Source organism: Cyanistes caeruleus, chromosome 10, assembly GCF_971803275.1.
Source record: "Cyanistes caeruleus chromosome 10, bCyaCae1.hap1.1, whole genome shotgun sequence".
In the NCBI taxonomy this organism is placed as follows: domain Eukaryota; kingdom Metazoa; phylum Chordata; class Aves; order Passeriformes; family Paridae; genus Cyanistes; species Cyanistes caeruleus.
Genome location: NC_141710.1, coordinates 15,932,990 through 15,954,791, shown reverse-complemented (window position 1 = coordinate 15,954,791; position 21,802 = coordinate 15,932,990). Strand labels below are relative to the sequence as shown.

Genomic DNA, 21,802 nt, shown 5'->3' with positions numbered 1-21,802 from the left:
CCTACATCCCTCTGAGACCCTGCAGGTGGGAGCCTTTTCCCAAGGAACCAGCTTCCAAAGGAGCACAACTCCTTCTTCCTGGGATGACCCCAACTGCTGGGACAGCCCAAAAGCTGAAGGGCCTTTATAGCTCCTGGCAGGGTGTGGCTGCCCCTGATTGGCTGGGACAGATAGCAGGCAGCAGCTCCTGATTGGCTCAACACAGTCTCCCTCATGCTGTGATTGGTGGGCTGCTGCTGCAAGGGGTGAGGCAGCAGCAGAGATTAATGGCAGCACGTGGTTGGCTGTGGGGGAAGCACAGGTGGCAGCAGATGATTGGTCAGGCCAGAGTGTTGCTTGGTTGTGATTGGTGGAGGCAGCATGAGGCAGGAAGGGCCAGGTGGCAGCACAGGATTGGCTGGTTGGCTGAGCCACCATGTTGGGATTGGCTGGGGCTGAGATGCCTGCGAAGATCCATGCACTGAGCTGTGCCTCAGCCCCAGTCCTGTCGACACCAGAGCACCGCCAGTGTCATGGGGTGGCAGGGGCAGCCAGAGCCCCTGGGACTGAGCCACGAGAGGGTAGAGATGGGGTGCAGAAACACCAGGGCATGCGGGGGTGAAGTGGGGTTTGCCTTCTCCATTACCAGTGGCTGCAGGGGCTCACAGCAGCTGTGTGTAGACCGAGCTGTAGGGCTGGGGGCCCTCTGACCCAGCCCACACACCCCTGGCTGCTCCATGCCCCACCCATCATTAGTATGCCCACCTGGGAGGCTGGGAGCAACCTCCAGTACCCCACACCAAAATGGACCCCATGACCTGAGACCACCAGGTTTTTTGGGGGCTTCAGGGAAGACAACTCCTTCTCTGCAACTGGGACAGGAAGGCCACTGCTCCCCCAGAATCTCTGCTCCCTGGGCCATCACACCAGTTTTGTGCATGCAGGGTCCCCACACTTCAGGGACACCTGGAGACAGATCTCATCTATGTAGCTGCAGAAGCTTATTTGAATAATTTGCCTTGCAAATCTACAAGTACCAGCTTGAGTCTTGCACCATTGGCACCCATCCCATCAGATCCCATCCCATCACCATGCAGCAGCCACGCATGGGGCAGCCATGGTGAGGATATGAGGACGCTGACTCCCAGCACTGCGTGACAAAGCCCCACGCAGCAGCACGGTGACACTCAGCAGCACAGTTTGTCACAGCCCATGGGAGGACTGGATAACCAAACCTAGTGCTGCCTCCAGCCCTGTCTGCCACAAGCTCCCCTCATCCAGGCAGGGCTGGATGGGGCCTGTGCATTGAGGCAGTAAATCTCATGAACTATCAGCCAGCACCACAATTCACTGGATAATTAAGGTGTAAGTACAGATTAAGTGACCTGGCTGCTCCTGGGGATCAGGAAGGGCTGTGACCCTCACAGCCAGTGCATTAAATGCACATTGGTTCCTTTTTTTTAAAAAAAAAAAAGTAAAATAGGAATCATCTCCCAGCATCTGAACACCGACTGTTGGGATTGCAGCGTGAGAGGAGGAAATGAGACCATCTGGTGAGGCTTTGGCACAGCCTGCATCAGTAGGAAAGGGGACTCCCTGGAGCCGGGTGAGGGTTTGGGAGCACAGATACAAAGCAGGCTCTTGCAAACGAACTCCACACACCTGGCAGAGCAGGCTGAGCTTTTCCAAGCTCCAAGGCTCCTGGAGGAAGGAGGAAAAATGAGTTGGAGGAAGGTTAGAAGCAAAGCAGCAAAGGCTTAGGCTAAGTTATGGCCTTTCTGGTTTGTTAGAGTGCACAAACCTGAGCCTGTCTCCCTGGGGTCCCACCACCGAACCTTGAACTTGGCACCCCAGAAATTGCTGGGTGACCAGTGCAGGCTGGAGCATCTCGCCAGGCCCAGTTCTGGCTGAATCCAATCCCTGCTGCCACTGACTCCTGCCCCACCGCCATCAATGCTCAAACAAGCCCTAAGGGTAGGAATGCATTTACACAGTCTGAGGCCTCCCCACCCCACAACCAGGGGTCAAGCACCTTCAGCAGATACTGCAAGGAAGGGTTTTGGGGATGGATTTATCATCCCCACTACACAAGCCAAACACTCGCCACTGAATCTGGCTGCAGAGACAGAATTGCTGAGCAAACATACCCAGGTCCCCTACACTCCCTTGTCCATGTTTCCCAGCCTGACCCATCCCTACCTCTTGCCAAGGGCAGCCAGAGCATGCAGGATCATGCAGAGGCCATGCTGGGGGTGCCGGTGCAGCTCTCCACAGGCACACAGCCATGGAAAGACACTAACTCCCCTACCTCCACAGCAGCAGGGGGACAGCACAGCCTCCCAACCCTCCCCATCAACACCCTGCACCCCTGCCTCTCTTCCCAGCCCAAGTCCAAAGCAAAGAAAGAAAGGAGATAAAGAAGGGAAGAAAGAAATAAAAAACTTAAACAAATGAAAACTAAAACAAAAAGCAGCAGTTGGGAGGCAGCCTTGTTAGGACAACTCAGCAAAATAAAATTCCGGTTTATTGTTGGACAACATTGTTTCACACATACATCAAACAGGCCAAAAAAAAAAGAAAAAAAATAAAAATAAACAGCAACTTCATAGACAGAAAAAAAAAAAGAAAACCTTTTTATCTTTGGCCTTGCCACCTCATACAAACCACAATCTATGGTACAGCTAAAGTACATACACAAAAAAAGTTACTGGAATGCTCAGAATAAGATTGTAATTTTTTTTTTTTTGCATTTTTGTCTTTTTTTAATTTTTTTTTTACAAGGTTTTGTTTTATTCTCTTTTGAGATAATGGTTTGGGCCTGGTCACACCACAAGTAAAGTCAGAGATAGGTAACAAGAGAGATATACACTTCAAAGCCCCCCTTTTGGTCAATCCGAGATCACTTAAAAATGGCGGACCTCCTAACAATATGTACAAAAATATAAAATGTAAATAAAAAATACAAACAAATTCTCCTTTAAAGTACTTTTAAGAAAGAAAGCAGGGCCTTGAAGTTTTGGTGCTGGGGGGGGAGGAGGGGATTTGTGGGGGAAGGGGGGGTTTTTCTCTCCCCGCTAACGGGCGAATCATTTCCATGTTCGTTGAGTGGCAGCGCCGCGCCGGGGGGCGGGGACGGGGTTCACTCTACTTGGTGAGGATGACCACGGCGGAGGGGGGAGGAAGGGGGTGTGTGTGGGAAAGGGGGCTGCAACGGGAGTCCCAAGGGGGGACCCAAGGGTGAAGAGGATGCGCTGGCCTTTTTTGTTGGTTTGTTTTCCTCCTTATTTAAAAAAAAAAAATAATAATAATTTGCTGCCTAGTCATCTTCATCAGTTTTCTGCTTCTTGGGATCGACGTCATCATCCTGGGGGGAAAGCAAAGCTGTCAGGAGAGGAGATGGGGACTGGGGCCTGCTGGGGGCAGGCAAGAGCCACCCCAGGGCAGGGAGTGAGGCAGGGGAGTTTTCGGGTCCCTCTCCCACCTCAGGGTCAAGGCCAGATGTTTCTCTCCCCTCAGGCAAAATCCTCTCTTCTCAGGGAGCCCCCTGAGTGCCCTCACCCAGGCCCTGCCCTGAGCATTTCAGGGCTCCCCAGCCCAGGGCCAGAGCTCCACTGGGCGGGAGCAGACACCCCCCGCTAACCAGGCCAGCATATAAACAGAACTGGGCTGTGTCCCTGGAGAGACATGGGGAGCACACAGGCAGAGCATCCCAGGCCCAGGGCTAAGACCAGCCCAGCCCCTGTGGCCCCACTGACACCCTCCCTCTCCCCCCAAGCCTTCTGGGAGCATGTGTGGCTCTGAGGGGGTGCCTACTCTTCCTACCTCATCATCCTCAGCTGCCCGTTTGCCTGTGGCTCCCTCAGCTTCGTCGTCGTCATCACCGTCCTCTTCCTCACCTGGAGTACAAAGGGAGGAAATGTGAGACCCTCTGGGAGAGTTCCAGTACCCCACACCTCCCCCTGTGGGTTTAATACTGTCTCATCCCCATGCTGCAATGCCATGTCCCCATCTCCCCAGGTAGCACACAGCCTCTTCAGGACAACAGGTGACAGAGGACATGGTGGCTTTCTGGGCATCCAACTGACCTGACCCACCAATGGGAAAATAAGGATTGGCAGCCTCAAGTCTGGTTCACACTGCATTTGTAACACAGACAGTGGGATGGCAAAACCCCCACCTGCCACAAGTGCCGAAATCATGGCAAAAATGGGGGGGGGGAGAAAAAGAGAGAGGAAAAAACTCTTTCTAGTGGCTGCTCTGCCTAACCACTCCAGATTACTTCTGCTTCCCTTTGCAGCTATTAGTCCATCTTTAATGAGTTAAGAGAGCCAGAACGCATTAGTTCTGAGTCAGAACACTTTCTAATTATCAGAACAGCAAACAAATGCTTCCAACTTATCTTACAGCCAGCCAGGAGGATGAGCAGTGAGCTCTGGGCTTTGACCCACTTTGAGCTCAAATAGGCCAGTGGATCAGAACGACTGAGTCAATCACCTTCGGCCAGTTTTGGAGACTCAGGGGCAAGCCCAGAGGCAGAACAGCTTCTCAGCTATCCAGACAAGTCTCTTGTGTAACAGGAGACCCTACTAAAACTTAGAGAGTTAAGGCCAGTAAGCTGGCTTTAAACCACCGCCACGAGCCACACGTATGGACAGCCGGGGGGATTAAGGTCAGCCCATCCTCCCCCCGCCCCTCCCGACGTGTGCCCAGCTGCAGTGTGGCCCATCGGCGGGAAGGGCCAAGATTAGCTCCCAGCGATGGATCAACACCCCGGCAGCCATCACATGCACTGGGGCTGGCCGGCAGGTCAGGTGACAGCACCAAGCTGATTGGGAGCATTTTTAGTTCTTTGAGCTGCTTTAAGCAAAGCAAATAATGAGATGGGATGGAGAGATGCAAGAGGAGAATATACCCTCAAGCTCTCCTCTGCTGTCAAACCCCGGGAGTTTGGCTGCAAGTCTTGGCTAAAAAAGCTGATGCAAGCTGGACTTGCTGCCTTTAAATCTCTCTCCTGCAGTGCTCAGGTGCAGCTCTCAGGCAGGGATCGCCCGAGGGCAGCAGGCACGGACAGAGCCCGTGCCAGCGGTCAGAGCCCATGCTGGATCCCTGCAAGGCATCGGCGTCTCCAGGCACCGCGTGCCAAATCATGCCTGTGCTCGGTGAGCTGGGAAGAGCAGGGCTGGCACTGCGGGACCAAAGCTCCCCGGGTTTGTCACAGCAGTATCCAAGCAACACTTCCACCCCACATATGCGCCTGCAGCACACGCATCCTCCCTGCTCCTGCCCAAGAGGAGCAGGGAGAGCCAAGTATTCCCCATCTCATCCAGCCTAAAGTAGGGCTGGGGGTAAACGGGCTCAGGAGAGCACATAGCAGTGCTGCACCTGCCCCCAGGGGTTAAAACCACAAGTTAAAGAGGGTCACAATTCCCAGCTTTTCCTAGTAAACTAATTCCTACTGAAGGGCACAGCAGGCTGCTGAGAGTGCTACCCCAAAGGAGGTGGCTTTCCCAGCTCACACTCTCTGAATATGCACGGGTTTAATGGTCATTAAATTTTCAGCCCTGTCCCCATCTCCCAAAACTAGCCATCAGGTTAGTAGGTCAGCACGTAAACCAAAAATTCACAGGGGATTAACCTAGTAAGAGATAATCAGAGGCCCCAAGTTCATCTCAGCATAACAAGAAAGGTTTTCTCCCTGCCTTAACAAGGATAAAAATAAACAATGTTATTCATCCAAGCAGTTCTTGGGAAAAAAATAATAGCAGGGAGAGTGAGAAGTGATTTGGCAAGTCACTGCTGCCAAAACCCACTTCCAGGCTGGGTCAGGTCAGGAAGCAGCAGAGGGCAGGGACACTGCAGCCATAGAAGGCTCAAAGCAAGCCCATCTACTCCAGCTGGAGGAGCAGGTAACAGCCGCAGGTTCCTCTGGTTGTCTCCACACAACATCCAGCCTGGGAAAGAGGGCTGCGTGAGCCTCTCAGCACGCTGCTCTATGAACAAGGATGGTGACATGCCCTCTGTGCCTGGGCCAAGGCATGGCCACCCAGGGCTGTCCCTGTCCCACTGGCCAGTGCTGGTGTCTGCAGCAGTGGCTGTGCTCACAGGAGTCAAGGGCAGATTTTACTACTCGCACGGAAGGGCTAATGCGCTTATTCAGCGCCGCGGTACGGTGCTGTCTGGTCAGAGGGAGGGAGGGAGGGAGGAAGGAATCTGCCCTCAACCTGCTGGAAGGGATTCAAGGCTGACTTCACTCCCAGCAGCGGTGGCTCGGGCAAGCAAGGAAGGAGCAAGCCTGTCTGGTGGGAGCTCTCTGCCCGCAGCCACGAGGGGGAGATGCTGCTCTCTCTGCTCGCCTCTGCTTCCCGGGAGCCTGCTGTCCAGAACAGGACACCACTGGGGGATGGGGGGGAACAAACAAAGTTACCATCACCCTCTTCCTCCTCATCCTCTTCTTCACCACCTTCCTCTTCCTCTTCGTCTACTTCGTTGTCAGCCTCCTGCTCTCCATTTTCCTCGTTCTCCTTGGCAAGACAAAACATCACTTAAAAAAATGCACTGGGAAGGGAGAAGGTGGAAGAGACATTCAGCACAAGTGCACATTCCCACCTTTCCTGTTGAAAGCAAAGCACCAGCCCACCGAAGCCCTGGGTGCATATCCCGCTTCCTGCCTGCCTCCACACAACCCAGGCACAAAGGATCAAGCCCACAGTAACTTGGGGCTGCAGCTTTGAGACAAAGCTTGCAATGGCTCTCATGACACATCGAAATGTGGCACAGTGATTTTCCCCCAGCATGTTAAAAGAGGAAACCAACCACTTTACTTGTACATGATGTATTTCCCAGCTCAACTGGTTGTAACGTTGTACATCCTAGTGGATTTTTAATTTTTTTTTCCTCTTTATCCCTGCCTAGGGAAGAGGTGGTACTGGACAGCCTCACACGGCTGTCAGGGAGGGAATCCAAGCCCAGCCTTTCTCTTCTGCACAACTTGAACAGCCCACAAGCTGGGAGTGTCTGCGTATCGTGAAACACCAAGGCTGGAGGGCTCTGCAGGGCTCAGGGCTGCCATTTGCAGGCGGCCCCTCTAAACAGTGCTAGGAACAAACTTGCAGGAAAAGCAAGAAGAGAGGAAAACAAAAAGGTATTGGTGTACAGACTCTGCCTCTCTCAGCAGATTGCAGCAATACTCACAGCGTTGCCGTTGGCTGGTGCATCTCTGCCATTTTCTGTTTCTTCAACAACTTCCTTCTTCTCTTTTAGATCCTGGAAGGAGCAGAAAAGCAGAGAAGTCACCCCGATTCCAGGTGTCTGGGTCAGAGAAGCTGCAGATCAGGTGTGAAAAACAGTCTGAGAGCGAGAGCAGGAGCTGGTTTCTCTTCACACAGATTTGTTCGCCACGTTCTGGCTCCTCCTTGGGAACGGGAAAACATGGGGGCGAATCTCAATCCAAGCCAGCCTTGCCAGAGCAGCCATCTAAAAAAGAGACTGCTCTGTTTCACCTCTGAGCTCCCAAACAGACAGAGCTGGCCGCCTGCATATATGCTCAACAGCAGCAGAGCTGGCTGATTGCCCATCTTAGCACAGTCCACGCAAGCTCCTGCAATGCCATGGAGAGCCGGCAGCCCCGTCCAAAGGACGGGCTCCACCGCCCTGGGGCTGCGGGCATCCACGGCAGCTCAGTACCTTCACAGCAGGAACAAATCCCAGGGACTCATTAGCAGAGGCTGTGGTCTCTGCCTTGCCTGGGGAAAATCATACGGCAAATGTTACACGCCTGGTCTTTCTCGCAGCAGCAAAGAGGAGGCTCCAGCATCCAGCTCACAGCTTAAAGTGTAACAGGATGGGGTGGGGGAAGAAGTCTATTTTTACACTGCTCCAAGAGCTGTGCCTGGCTAGTTTGGTTCAAGCCTCCATCGCGAGCAGAGCGGGAGCTTGTGTGTTTTTGCTATTGATCACTGTCAAAATGTCATGCCAAGTCGCTCAGCAAACAGGCTGAAAGGATCCAACTTTATGTTCCTGCATTAAGAACACTTGGATTTAACACTGGCATCTCTGCTTGCATCCTCCTCCCCTTCTGTTCCTCCATCAGCTGGAGCGAGATCCTTCAGCATAGTGAGCGCTACCCCAGCCAAGGAAAGCAGGGAGGCCCTTCCCCAGGGCCAGCAGCACAGCCACAGCCTCCTTCAGCAGCAACCATGAGGTGTTTAAAAGTTGCTGGAAGCTCCTGCTCCACTGCGGTGGCTTCTCCCCCTCCTGCCGGCCCTTTGCAGCTGCCGTGCCACCTACGGACAGCAGGCACTTGCACTCCCGGGAGCCACTGCCTCATGGGAACACAGCAGGGAAAAGCACAGCCCTGACCCTGCTAGTGTGATCACTGCCCCCTTCAGAGAGGGCTTCTCCCCTGCAAACTGCTCAGGGGAGGAAGCACAGGCATGTTAGACCACCAGGTTACTCAAATAGACAGATGCTGTTTCCTCCCGAGGCGCCCAGCAGGGTGCCAGTGCATTGAGGAAAGACTCTCTGGAAGAAAGCTTTGAGGGGACAACACCTGTTGACCAAACCTCACCTAAGCAAACCCAGGAGTCCAGAGTAAAACACAAGCTCCTGCCTCCTTTCACTGCTCACACACAAATCCCAGGCCACTTCCTGTACACTGCCCAGCTCCACCACAGTTCTACATGTCAGTGGCTTCCACTACCATGTTCCACAACCATTTGGCCTCTCGTGCATCACTCGGCTACAGCTGCTGCATCACACCAGGCACATGGGCACGAGGGCAACAAAGCAGTTCCCAAGTTAAACACAGAACAAGTCAAGCAGTCAGAATTTCCATATCAGCGCCCAACAGTTCTTTTTAAAACAAGTTGTTCACAAACTGCAAGCAATTCTCCAAGTGAAGGAACAACTCACTCTTGGGCACTTTATCTGGACAGATCTCCAGCCCTGACCTTTTCTGCATCACTAAAAATGCTCTCAGTTTAACCACTATCACAATGCCAGGTCATGAAGTTTGTGGTAGCAACAGGATTGCAGAGAGCATCACAGATTCTCCCTTTTCCTTTCCCACTCCAACACAAACAGATGTACAAGGGAACATCCAGACTAAAGGCCGGTGCAGCAGCAGGGCTGCTCAGACGCCAAGGCTGGGACATGGCCTCTAATTATAGGTGTGTCAGGTCTGTTTGGCTATGGAATGAATAGCAGCGGCGTAGAGTCACATACCACCGGCCCAGAAAGCTCTACCTTCTCCCCGGCCCTGCTCTCGGCAGGATCCCGGTGGGAAGCAGGGGAATATCAGGAGCCGGGGACGGCAGTGGCGCCGCCGCAGCCCGCGCCTCCCGCCGGCAGGGGGCTCACCCGCGCCGCCACGCGCGCAGCCGCCATTCAAACCGCGCGCCACTACCCGCGTCCCGCTGATTGGCTGGCAGCCAACGCGGCGCCCCGCGGGCTGCCGGGAGCTGTAGTCCCGGCGGGGGCGGCGCGGCGGACTCCGGCTCCCAGGCCCGCACGTGGTGGGCGCCCCGCGGTACCGGCCGGGGGCGGCGCCCGGGCGGGGCGGGAGCCCCTTCCCCCCCTATCCCCGCCTCCCGGGAGCGTTCAGGACGGCGAGGCGGGACGAGGGCGAACGGCCCCGGTGCCTCCGCGCTTCTCAGGGCTGTGGGGGGGGTCACCTTGCCGCCGTCCGCGCCTCCGCCCGCCCTGCAGCGCGGACCCTTGATCGCTCCCAGGAGGGTGAGCCCAGAGACGAGGCCACTTCCCGCACGCGGTAAAGGGCAGGGGAAGGTTAACGGCAAACTTGGCCCCGTTTCCCCGGGGAAGGATGGGGATCGACCCGCCTCGCCGCTTCCCGGCAGCGGGAGAGCCGGAGGCGGCGGGAACCAAGCCGCGGCCCCGGAACGGAGGCAGGGCAAGCGGGATGGGGGAAAGGCTGCGGGAGCGGGAAACAGAAGTGAAATCGAAATCTGCCAGAAACGGCGTTTTGTTGGTTGTTTTTTATAAGCCCTCCTCCCCGTCGGATATTTTTTTTTTCCCCCTCCAGCCGCGCTTCCCCCGGGAGCGGCGCGACCCGAGGCCGGCCGGGGCGCAGGGTGAGGAGGCCGCCGGGCGCGTCCTCCGCTGCCTTCCCACGCACTAGCCCAGGTCGGGTCCCCTCGCAACTTTTCCGGCCGTGGCCCCGGGCTCAACGGGGCGCACCGTGGCCGCCCGGGGAGCGCAGTCCCCCCGGGGGACGCTCCGCCGCGGAGCGCAGACAAAGGCGTGCGCCGGGAGCCGCAGCGGGGACTCCCGGGAGAGCCTCTCCCGGCTGGTACCGGCGCTCCCCAAAGGCTTCCCATCACCTCCAGCAGCGACTCGCAAAGTTATCCCACTGCGAGGAGCTCGGGCCAGAGCCTGCGCCCTCAGCCTCGCCGCCCCAGCGCACCGGGGTATCTCCCACTGTAGGGGTACTCCCATCGGGGCAACTTAAAAAATAACAAAAGCCCCCCCCAGGACAGCTCCGGAGCACCCCCCACTCCCCCTCACCTCCGAGGGCAACTCAGATATAGAAACCCCCAATTCGGGGCAGCACCTAAAGCGCAAATGCCCCCCCCCCCCCCCCATTCCTTCCGGAGGGCAACGCCGAAAAAACAACTGCCCCCCCCACACTTGAGGGGTAACACCGACACAGCAGACGCCCCTCCCGCATCAACCGGGTGCAACTCCGAAATAGCAATCACCCGCCCACCCCGCTTTTCGGCAGCAACTCCACAACAGACACTGCCCCCCCCCAGCCCTCCGGTGCGTGTTCCGGAGCGCTTCCCCCCACACCCCCCCCGCAGGGACGGGGCCGAGCGGGACACAAGTTTGACGGGGCTGTCAAGCTCCCGCACCGCGGATTGAATGAGCGAGCGCTGCCGGGTGCCGAGGCACTGCCGGCGTGTACCCCCCCGGCTCCCCAAGCCCCTCCGCAGCGGGACGGTCAGCCGCTATCCCCATGAAAGACGGGAGGGAGCGGGACACGGAGCGGCGGGGCTCGACAGCACCGGCAAAGGAGGCGAGCACGTTTCCCGCACACTGTAGACAAAGGAACGGCGCTGGCAGCCCCGCACAGTGAGCGCGGCGGCGCCGGCTCCGCGCCGCGCCGCCCCGCCAACTTCAACGAGAAGGACGGAGGGGGAAGGGGGAGAAATGAGGGGGCGGGACGGGCAGGGGGGGAAAAAAAAAAAAATTCGATAAAAAAAAAAAAATCATAAAAGGGGAAAAAAAGCCAGAAATCACTCAGAAAAAAAAAAAAAATTAAAACAGGGGAGAAAAAAGCTGTGGAGCAGGGAACGAGGCGTCGGGTCGCTAACCTTGGCGGAGATCTCAGCGCTGGTGTCCACGGCCGCGTCGGACATGGCGGGGGCGTGCGGGGCTGTGTCGCGCGGGGCTGCGGCGGCGCGGGCGGGCGGGCAGAACAATGCCAAGATGGCTTTGCGCGAGCCAGTGGGAACTCACGCGGCGCCGCCGGCCCTCTTATAGAGCCGGGGGGCGGCGCGCGCGCTGCCCCGCGCCGCGCCCCATTGGCCGCGCGCGCCGCGGCCGCCGGGCGCCCATTGGCCGCGGCGCAAACAATGGGGCACGGCCGCTTAAAGGAGCCGGCGAGCGCCGCCACTGCGGTAATGAGTTGGGTTCGGTCTCAGCGTGGCGGGCGCAGAGGGAAGTAGAGCCACGCCTCCCGAGCTACCTCCGCCCCCGCCGCCTCCGCCACGCCTCTCCCGCCGTGTGAGGCGGCGGGCGGGAGTGAGGGGGGGAAGCTCCCGCCGCGCCTGCGGAGGGGCGGAGGGGAAATAATAAGAGTTAAAAATAAGAATAATAACAGTAATGCGGGAGAACCGGCGCTGCCCTCCCCCATCCCGCTACCATGGGGCTGCCGGTGGTCCTGGGGCAGCCCCGTTCCTGCGGTACCCCGCTTGCCCCCCTCGTTCACTCTGCTTTCGGCGCCCCGCGGAAACTTTGGCCACAACAACCGCGGCCGCCCCTGGGGGAAGTGGGGAGGGGCGGCCCGCCCAGCCTGCCGCGCAGAAATGCGGGATTCCCACCCGTTTGCTTATTTTACAGTAAAAAAACCCGTAATCAAGCTGCTTCTACTTCCCCCCCTCCCCAGCCTTGTGCGAGTTAAAGGCTTGAGGCGCACCAGGAGCTTCTCTATGCTCCCCATTCCGCAGCTTTCCGTTATATACGGCCGTACCCCTCGCACTGCGCCCACGGGCACCGGGGCCACATCTGTCCCCCTCACACCGCGGGGTAACGGGGCACCGACGCAGCGAGTGAGGGGACTCTGCCACACTCAAGATGGCGCCGAGAGCCCTTCGTGGGGCAACCACACGGTGTTACCATCCCCTGGGAGCCGCTCCGCCGCTCACAACGGCCCCGGTGGTGAGACAGCACCGTGGGTGTACAGCCCCCGCCGCGGAAAGCGCAAAGCAAAAGGTGAAGGGGTGGGAAAAACGCCCCTCCAAACGGAGCAGAGCGGCTGCCACACTCAACATGGCCGGCGGACCGAGGCAGAACTTGTCCTCGGAGGGCGGGATATAGAGATCGAGCAATGTGGATTGGTCGGCAGCGCCAGGCGAACACTGTGCTGACGCTTTGCGGCTTTTTCTTGGCTGAACCGGCTGTCTATCTATGGCGAAGTGGTTTTGAAAACCCGGAGTCGGCTCGGGGCGGAGCTGTGGAGCGGAGTTGGGGCCGGTCGGCCGGGGGCCGGGATGGGGGGGCTGCCGCGGGCGGGGGGCGCTGATCCCGGCTACTAGGAGCCGCGCTGACGCGGGGTTGTTCCCTCTACGGCTTCAGGAGAGAAGCCATGGTAGCCCCCACACCGCCTGGCACCGGGCGTCGCGGCACGAGGCGTCATGGCGCCGCCGTCCCTTTGCCCCATCCCCACACGCGCCCAGCGGCTGGACACAGAGACAGGGCCCCGTTTCCAGGACAAAATGTCCCTCCCACTCAGCGCAATAGCACAGCAAACACGCTGGTCTGTGCCCGAGCGCACCATGCAGCGCTTTTCTCCTCAGCCTCGGTGTTCTGCCCCTCGTGGGAGCAGCACTGAGATGGCGGCGTGGGGACGGGGCTCAGGGCTCCAGGGCTGATCCGCGGGAGCGGGAAGCACCGGGGCGGCCGAGACCTCACGGCAGCCGCTGACCCTTGGACTGACCTCGTGCCAGGGCCAGCCACTCCCTGCCCTGGCCGTCTCCCGGCCCTGGCGGCTGTGACCCCACGAGCAACTCTCGCTTTGCATCACAGGCGCTGTCGACACAGCAGTGCCCCGCTCACGACGGTCGGGCGCTGCTGGCGTTTTGTCGGGAGGGACCTTTTGGGACGATGGATTCCTCGAGTTGGGACCTTTAGGGGACGATGGATTTCTCGCGTTGGGACCTTTAGGGGATGATGGATTTCTCACGTCGGATGTCCCGCTCTGACCTGGTGGCAGGACTGGGCGGGAGCAGGTCGAGAGTTTCTCCATGCGCTCAGGCAAAAGAGAGGGCTGTGGAAACCGGGATTTCTGGTCGCTGCTGGCTACGCCTCTCGCTTGGAGTGTTCGAGACAAGGGCAGCTGCTATTCCCGGAGACAGCACTCAGTGCGATTGGGGCAGGTTGCTCGCAGTGCTGGAGGCAGGAGCGCCCTCTGCCACAGCCCAGGCGGGAGCTGGCGAGTCTCGAAATGTGTCCGAAAGAGGAAAGAAAAAAAAACCACCCAAGCCCAGCCCCCCTCAAAAAATCACTTCTGCTGTAACTTGTCTTTCATGAGTGCCTTCTGCTCAAACTAGGGATGTTCCTTTGGGCTTGGGGTTCCCACGTTTTATGAAGAGTTAAAAAAAGAAAATGAGATGTGGGATATTTCAGGAAGAAAATTCGGAATCTAGGAATCCTCAAGGGATGGTCACACCAGGATCTCACAGAGGACAGGGGGCGGGGGGGGGGGGTGGTGGGAGGGTTGGAGATTAAAAAAAACAACCAAGCCTGCAGTGGAAGCAAAACTGCCTTAAACCACTCCGCGTCGGAAATCCATGTATAGCGCTTGCTGCCGTCCCTCCGTGCAGCGGGATAACCGGCTGGCGACTGCCTGTGCGCCTAAGGCAGGGAGAAGCAAGCTCAGCTCGCCGCTTTATGCCTCAGCAGTCCAAAAAGAAACAACAACAGAAACTGTTGCCTGTAAAAGGCAGCTGCTTCTTTACCTCTTCTCCACCCCTCCCCCGACTGCCGGGCTGGGGAGCGGCTCTTCAGGGAGCAGAGAGAGAAGGAGGAGGGTGGAAGGGGACTTTGCAAAGTGCTCGAGCATCGGGGACAGAAGTTTCCAGGGCTGAGCTCTCTGCCTGGGACCTCGCTCCGTCTGCGGCAGGCGATTGCTTTGGCAAAGGAGCCGAGCTGCCGGAGGAGGAGGAGGTAGGACTTTTCCTTCCTCACCGGCCGTTTCCCTAGCTCAGCAAGTAGCAGTCTCTCTAATCCCCGGCGAAGATCATGCTGCTCGGGCGATTATTTCATCGCGGCAAGCTGCTCCTCGGAGGAAATTCTCATTACGCTCTTCGGAGAGGCAAGGGAGGGGCGACTGTCACTCAGCTGCTTTGGAAAAAACAGAGGGATGAGCCTGCAGCATCCCCGGGCTCCGGCGCACGAGACGTGGTAGTGTTTCTAGGTCAGGCTGGTGATGCGGGACGTGAAGCCGGCCGAGATGACATCCTGGCTGTGTCACCTTCTGTTCCTCGATGGGCAAGGGTTGCACACGGGGACCAGGGCTTGGTGGAGGTTTTCTCTGGAGGAGCAGTGCTGGGGGGCTAGGGGGGGGGCGATGGGGAGGTGGGAAGGAACTTGATGTGGGCTCATAGGACTGAGGGGAGGTATGTAGAGAACTGGAATTGGCTAATGGGTCCAAAAAGTGTCTTTGAGAGACCCTGGGACGAAGGCTGAGACCTGGCTACAGGAGGCAGAGGCTGCGTTCAAGAGCACTGGCTGACCCAGCCCAGGGAAGGGTTGATGAGGCTGCCCTCCTCCCCATGTCCCAGGCTGCTGCTCCTCTGTCCATCCCCACGAACCACGTAAACAGGCAGGAGCGGGGCCCTGTGGCACACTTTAATTAAGGGATGGAGACACTGACTTCGCCTTTCCCCAGAGGATTGCAAAAGGCCCAGGCGGGCCCCATACTGCAGCTCACGGCCATCCCTGCTCCGACACGCGCTCTGCCCCCCACGTTACAACACAGGGCTCTGACTCACCAGCCGTGCCCAGCCCGCTGCTTCACAGCCTGTAGACATAGCAGGGATCCCTCAGATGGGTGTAGGGAGTCTGTCTCTGTGCTCCACTGAATGGACCTGGATGTGGTAGGCAGGACATGGCACAGTTCTTGGGCCTCTGTATAGAGCCACAGAGTGAAGACAATATTGTGGAGGAGTTATCCCCTGTGACTGGAGGGTGTGGGAAAGGGCATGTGACCTCTTCAGATCCTCTGACCCCAGCAGGCAATGGCACCATAGTCCCTTGATGCTCACTGGCTTCTTTGTGGCTCTGGGAAGCCACTGCCCTATCTGGCTGAGATGTGGTGCCAAGGCAGCCCCTTTTCTGCCACACGTGGGTGCTGTCAGGAGCCAGGGCCAGGTAGAGGGGAGCAATATAACCCAGCACTGCTGCTAATCCTGCTCCTGGCAGGCAGAGAGGGGACATGATAGAGGGACCAGGGAAGCCTCCAGTTTGGGATGCTGGCTGTTCCAGGGAGCCCACAACATCCAGAGTGGATCCAGCATATTCTCCTGGCTGCCAAGGGCCAGCACTGCTGATGCCATGACCCAGGTGCCAGTATGCACATCCCTGTCCTTCCTTGCCTGTGTGTTGGAACAATCTCAACTCATCCCTAAGGGATGGCCAGAACCCCATGGCAAGGTTTAAAGGAAAGCTGATTATTGCCTTTCAAGGGAAGGGTGAGGAGGCCAATGGGGCAACATGCTCCTGTGGCCAGGGGAAGACATCTGTGTTCTAGGGTGTGGGCTCTGTGAAGCTGGAAAACAGTTGTTTCTCTCTCATCAGTGTTTTCTGGTTTTCCTCCAGTTTGAAGGCTGGTTGTGACTACAAGCTGTGGATCAGACCCAGAGCAAGGGCCCATGGCATGGTGCTTACACACCCACATCCCGCCCCAGGCCTGGGCCTTTGGCCAGAGACAGGGTTTCACTCCTCAGGGATCCTGTCCCACTGCTCAAATGATGCATGGAAGAGATTTAAAAGAAGAGAGGAAGGTGGGAGGGAGGAGGTGAGTCCAGATCCTCTTCCCTCCCTCCCTCTTCTCAGCACTTTGCAAACACGGTATCTTTCCTCCTGGAGGAGGGAAGACGCCTCCTGCACGTGCCCAAGGCTAGATGTGTGTTTGGGCAGGGATTTCCCCATGGTGTAGCCAGCCACAAGCACATGACCCTGATTGTGCCCTACTCTCTGGCCTCCTTCCTCATGCTGTCCCCAGCAGGACACCACTCAGTGCCACCCCACAGGAGTCCCCACCCAACCAGGGCCACCTGTCTGCCCCAAGCTGGCCCTGAACTGTCACTGGCTATCATCCTGTGAGGACAACTGTGGAGAGCCACCACTCCTTCGTCTCATCCCTCCTTGGTGCGTTGGCACACCTGGGAGAAGATGGACACAAAACGCGCACGCACACACTCGCAAAACCAATCCCAAATCTGGATCAGTATCAGAGAGAATTAATTACTGGCTCATGCATATTCAGATGAGAAACTCAGCTGAACCTGGCGGCGCCTTGGGCGGCCCTGCAAAGGAGAATTCCTCTGGAGAGATATAAATCACCGCTCCCCTCTATTGCTTTCCCTATGGAGCGCTACCTCCTGGGGAAGAACTGAACCTTGATTTCCTTTCTTCCCCTCCTTCTTTTTCGTTTTCAATCTGCGCGGGGCCCCTGTAATTACAATGGGCTGCTTTAGGGCTTGAGTTATTTATTGGGTAACAGGGACACACCTACCCGGCTCCAGCCGCCTGCCTGGCCTCATGTTGTGGCTTGTCCTGCCTACCCAGGAGCGCCTGCCGTGCCGTGCTGTGCCGTGCCGTGCTGCGCCATGCCGTGCTGCTTTAGCTCGAGACAGCACAGGCAGCAGTAGCAAATGGGGACCACCAGCCTTACATAATCCACTAAAGGCACATCCACGGTGGTGTAGTCCCTGTGAGCAGGGGTGAGAGTCACACTCTTGCTTATTGCAAAACACTGTCTCGCATGCACGTTTGGGATGCCGCTGGAGCTCACACCACTTGTGAAATCCTTGGCCCCATTTTATAGGTGGGGAAAGTGAGGCATGGAGCAGGGAGGTGATTTCCTCAGGGTTATCCCCAGAGATTGGAAGAAGAACCCATCCCTCTAACCAATGTGTGGCTGGGAAAGAAGGTGCCAGCCCAAGTTCACACCTCAAGACTTTGGCTGGTAGGATCGGTCCCCTGTGCCTCTGCTTCGCTTCTTGGTGGGAATCCTCTGCCCAGCCCCAGCTCTGCATCCCCCTGCCCACCCCCTCTCCCCCTACAGGCAGGCCTGTGCACTCAGAGGAGATGAGCACTCGGGGCTGGAGACCACATGGCTGGAGGGAATTAAATAATTGATGGACCAGAAGTCTCAAGCAGATACTGAATCTCCAGGGGCAGCATGTGAGAGGCAAAGCAGAGCCCCAGACAAGACCCTTCTCTCTGATACGATGCCAACATATCTCATTCCTGCCTGGGGCTTCTGGTGGGCTGGAGATGTGGGGTTCTGGGGGTTGGAGTGCTCCTCCGCTCATCTCCCAGCTTGCCTCCTGTGCTGCTGGAGCTCTGGAGGGACTGGCCACCTTCCAGCCCTGCAGGGAGGAGCCAGGGGAAGGAGGCTGCTGCTTCCAGGCTGAAACCCTCCTGCTTGGGGTGGTTCCCACTGAACAGCACCTTTGGAAAGATTGGGGCTGAGCAGAGAAGAGGAAAGAAGTCTGCCAAATCAGGTGGGTGCTTGGCTCTTCCCTGTACAAGAATGTGGGGCCACCAGAAAGCAGCAAGCTCCAGTTAAAGGGAGAGCTCTCCTGCCACCGCTGAGCTGTGGCCTCCTTGCTGTGGGAGCATGGAAAATGCCTTAAAAATTTACAGGCAAAAAGTAACTGGATAAATTCAGCAGAGAAATTGGAAGAAGTTAAATCCAGTGGTGTCACTCTCTGTTCTGAAGGTCCCTCAGTTCCAAAGCGTCAGTGACTGGGAAAGGGTCACTACCTAACAGTTCCTCTCCGGCTTCCTACCTTCAGCATCATGTCAGAGGTGCTGGTCACCCCCTGCTGACCCAGCCTCGATGGACATCAGCGGGTCACAAGGTGAAAGGACTCCCCATGCAATGGCCATGGATCCCACACATCAGCCTTGCAGGGTTGTGGTGGCAAGAGAAACAGGTTTTCCCACCCGAAGCACTGATCAAGACCTGTGATGGGCTTTGCCAGGCTGCGGCATGAAGCATCTCTCTGCATTAAAAGTATTTGTCGATATTTAATCCACCAATAAAAGCAGTGCATGACCAAATTGAATATTTAATTTAATATACACTAACCAGGAGCTGGTTGGCATTGCACCCAATGGAAAATGTTTGCTGCCCTCTCTCTCTTCTTAGCAGATTTTTCATGAAAAGTTGATTTTTTTTTCCTTGTAATTTATTCATATCTTTTTTTTTCCTTTAGGTAATAACAATATGATCTGAAAATGACAATTTTCATTTACCAACTCAGGATTTTAATGAACAAGCTGTTTGAATAACCATTTGGACAACTATTGAAAAAAAAAGGGAAAGAAGAATGCATTTGAAATCCTCAAAATAGCTCCCCCCTCCACCAACTACAGTAATTTGCAGAAGAGCAGTTCCTTCATTTTTTTCCCCCAGCATACTAGATGAAACATTTGAGAGTGTTTGAAGCTGGCAAGAACTGCATTTCTAGCTACTGATGTCATGAAAATATAAATTGGCAGATTTTTCACGCTGGGTCAATGTGTAGTGATAAGCACAATGCCATACCTTTAGGAGCAGTATTTGTTGGTAAACAGATGGGGAGCAGCCTGTAATGTCCATAGTCAATAATAAACAGCCAATGTTCAGTGCTGTGGTGGCTGTCGGAGCAATAAATTGAAGATCTTCCTGGTGGAGCCTGGGCCATCCTGGGCTGTCACTGTTGAGCCTGTTGTGGGGAAAATACACAATGTGGAGAATCACAATGAAAAATTTAGAGAGTGTCCTTGTTCAACGTTCTTCAACTGCCCATTGACTCATTTCTGCTGCTCCCGTTTCAAGCAACTGGAGGAATCCTTCCTATTTTCCATGCCAAATATAGCAGTTTTTCCAGAAATGCTCAAACACACAAGCCAGGAAGTTTCCCTTCTCTGGGTGAGTCATTGGAAGTTCAGGCTGCATTTTCATGATTGCTTCAAGCCGATCGAAATCTGTGCTGCTGCCAAAGGAGCCGTCCAGCTCTGCCCATGTGCGGCCTCCCTCACTGCTTGTGCATCGAAAGGGAATTAGGGAACAGACTCTGCCTTTTTTCTTTTTTTTTTTTTTTTTCAATTTTCAACCAGTTTATTTGGCCAACTTGTCTCATGGCTGTGCAGGCTCTAGGGGAGCTTATCTGGTCTAGAAGATCTGGTATAAAGATGCTCCTTACTTCAGTGGCTAAAAGCAAAAGGGATGTGGGGGAAATGCCACCCCTGTGGGGTCACAGTGTCACTCAGCTCAGCTGCAGAGCTTATGGGCTCTGTGTTCACATTCCTTGCTCCAGGACGGAAACACAGGGAAGATCCCTGCCAAGAGATTTTCTTGGACGGCATTTCTGAGATTCTGGACAAGGACTGGGGACATTGCAACCAATCTGTATCTGAGGACTGCCCCCCACTTGTTAAGGATGCTCAGGAATCCCAGTAGAACTTCAGTAGAGACACCTGTGATAGACAGGATTTTGGAGAAAACAGATATTTTATCAGGATCACTCATTTCCTACTTCTTTCCTTTACACCTTCCCCATTTATTTTACCTACTGTCCATACTGGTTTCCAAAGAAAAGGAGCCTTTCTCCCATTTTTGCTGTTCATTCCTTTCTAATTGTTGCAAACCCATGGGACCAATTTTAAACAAATTTGGTGGTGATGTGAGGGGGAGATTCTGGATCTTGCAATGTCCTGGAAACAAGGCTCAGCAGATGGGGGACACTCACTAGCACCCACCCCAAGAGACCTGCCTCTGCAGATGCACTTTTAGTCACCAGAGAATCCACACCAAGCACCATGTCTGAAGCATGGCTTTGAAACTGCAATGTCCCCAGCGCTCCCCAGAGCTGCACCTCAGCTTTTCTGAGCTTCACTGGGTGCCCTTCTGCTCCTTCCTTAGTGAGTGTGGGACAAGCATTGCTCTTGCAACTGTGCCCTGGGATTTTGGGGCTGCAATCCATTTCATGGGGCTCCCATGAGGCTAAACATGCCTGGTTTGTGTTTCCAGTGCTCTCAGGAGCTGCAGCTTTCGTGGCTGGGGGATCCCCATGGCTCCGTGGCTGCTTTTAAGGAAGAGTGACCAGGAAGCATCTTGCTGGGTGTTGTGGGTTTGCTACAAAGGAACTTGCATCTCTAGTGGCACATTTTTGGAGATCAGCAAAGCAGAACAGGTTGAAAATCCCTGCTCCAGAAACCAGCATTATTTTTTTCTTCCTCACAATGTTTGTTCTGTTGTTTTTCAGAGATGGTGCTCATCTCTTTGCAGAGAAGCCTTGCTAACAGGCAATTCCTCTGCCTGCTTTGGAAAGGCATCTCTGCTTGCCTCTGGTCTCTCCCTCCCTCCTCTGATGGAGCCTCATGGCCAGAGTTTGTTCTCACTGGCCCTGATCCAGGCAGGCACTTACACAGGTCACTTCTCCAACTCGAAAGCCAGTGGATCACTCCAAGGCTGCCCTGGGGACTAACAGGTTTTCCTGCTCTATCTCCTGAAGAAGCTGGGGAAGGGAGGGAGTGTCCAAGCTAGGCCAGAGCTGGTTCTGGTGCGTGTCTCTGGGTGAGTTGTTGGAAGTGCTGGGGTAGTTACTGCCTATCCTATGTGACACTGCTGTCCCCAGGCACTGGCACTGCAGGGCAGCAAAGCCACCAGCGTGGGACATGACAGCTCCTGGGCAGTCCAGGCTGGGAGGGTGCCCACAGACAGCAGCAGACAACTGGGCAGCACTGGTGTTGGATGTCACAGCTCCGTCATGGACTGCTGGCTGCCACTGAGGAAAGTTCTTCCTTCTAAGGGCTTTTCTTCCTATCTCCAGTATTTCCCATCTGCCAGGGAAGACTGGAGCCAGGACTCACCCTTGCTATGAAAGCCTCCAGCCAGGACATGCCACCATCCCTGCCCACCCTCCTCCTCCCCAGGGTCCTGAGGGGATATGATAAGGCACAGCCACCATTAAACTGTGACTCTCTTGGGTCGCTATAGCTTCTGCCTCACCTTGTGTGTATCTCCCCATGCAGAGCCAAGCAGGATTTGGGACACTGATGGTCCCTCCCTATATCCAGGTGACTCAGGGTATGGGGACAGAGTTTGAGGAGGACATCCCATAGTGCTCCCCTCTCCTTTGCTCACGTGCAGCAGCTCAGCTCAAGCACTCTGGCAAGTGCAATGGGGACTCTAGCTTCTTCTGCCCCACAATGGGGCTTGGGTGAGATGCATGAAGCACTCAGGCTGGACACTCAAAATCCACAGCTGAGAGCTGTCACAGGCTGGGCAGTGGATGCTGCAGGATGCAGCAGACATGAGGCAGCCAAGGCCCTGTGGATCTGCTGTTTATCTTCACTCACATGCCCT

The 21,802-nt window shown here is 55.9% G+C and overlaps 1 protein-coding gene and 1 long non-coding RNA gene across 7 annotated transcripts; one reads left to right on the top strand and one right to left on the bottom strand.

Annotated features, from left to right (window-relative positions):
- Positions 1-2,468: 2,468 nt before the first annotated feature.
- On the bottom strand, positions 2,469-12,214 carry PTMA (prothymosin alpha). Of its 5 annotated transcripts, none has more exons than XM_086843974.1 (5): positions 12,134-12,214; positions 7,171-7,242; positions 6,410-6,500; positions 3,802-3,875; positions 2,469-3,343 (listed from the first exon to the last, which is right to left on the bottom strand). In XM_086843974.1, exons 1-5 carry the CDS (start codon positions 12,155-12,157, stop codon positions 3,296-3,298), a joined length of 309 nt encoding a protein of 102 aa, XP_086700100.1. In that variant the 5' UTR covers positions 12,158-12,214; the 3' UTR covers positions 2,469-3,295. The 5 variants fall into 5 exon arrangements, with proteins under 5 accessions (XP_086700100.1, XP_086700101.1, XP_086700099.1 ...); XM_086843975.1 differs by having other exon boundaries at positions 6,410-6,497; XM_086843973.1 differs by lacking the exon at positions 12,134-12,214 and adding an exon at positions 11,310-11,527 and having other exon boundaries at positions 6,410-6,497.
- Positions 12,215-12,228: 14 nt separating this feature from the next.
- Positions 12,229-21,432, top strand: LOC111933423 (uncharacterized). Of its 2 annotated transcripts, none has more exons than XR_015274524.1 (3): positions 12,229-14,619; positions 16,036-16,234; positions 18,666-21,432. It is a non-coding gene; the product is annotated as an uncharacterized LOC111933423 (long non-coding RNA). The 2 variants fall into 2 exon arrangements; XR_015274523.1 differs by having other exon boundaries at positions 13,956-14,632.
- Positions 21,433-21,802: the final 370 nt, after the last annotated feature.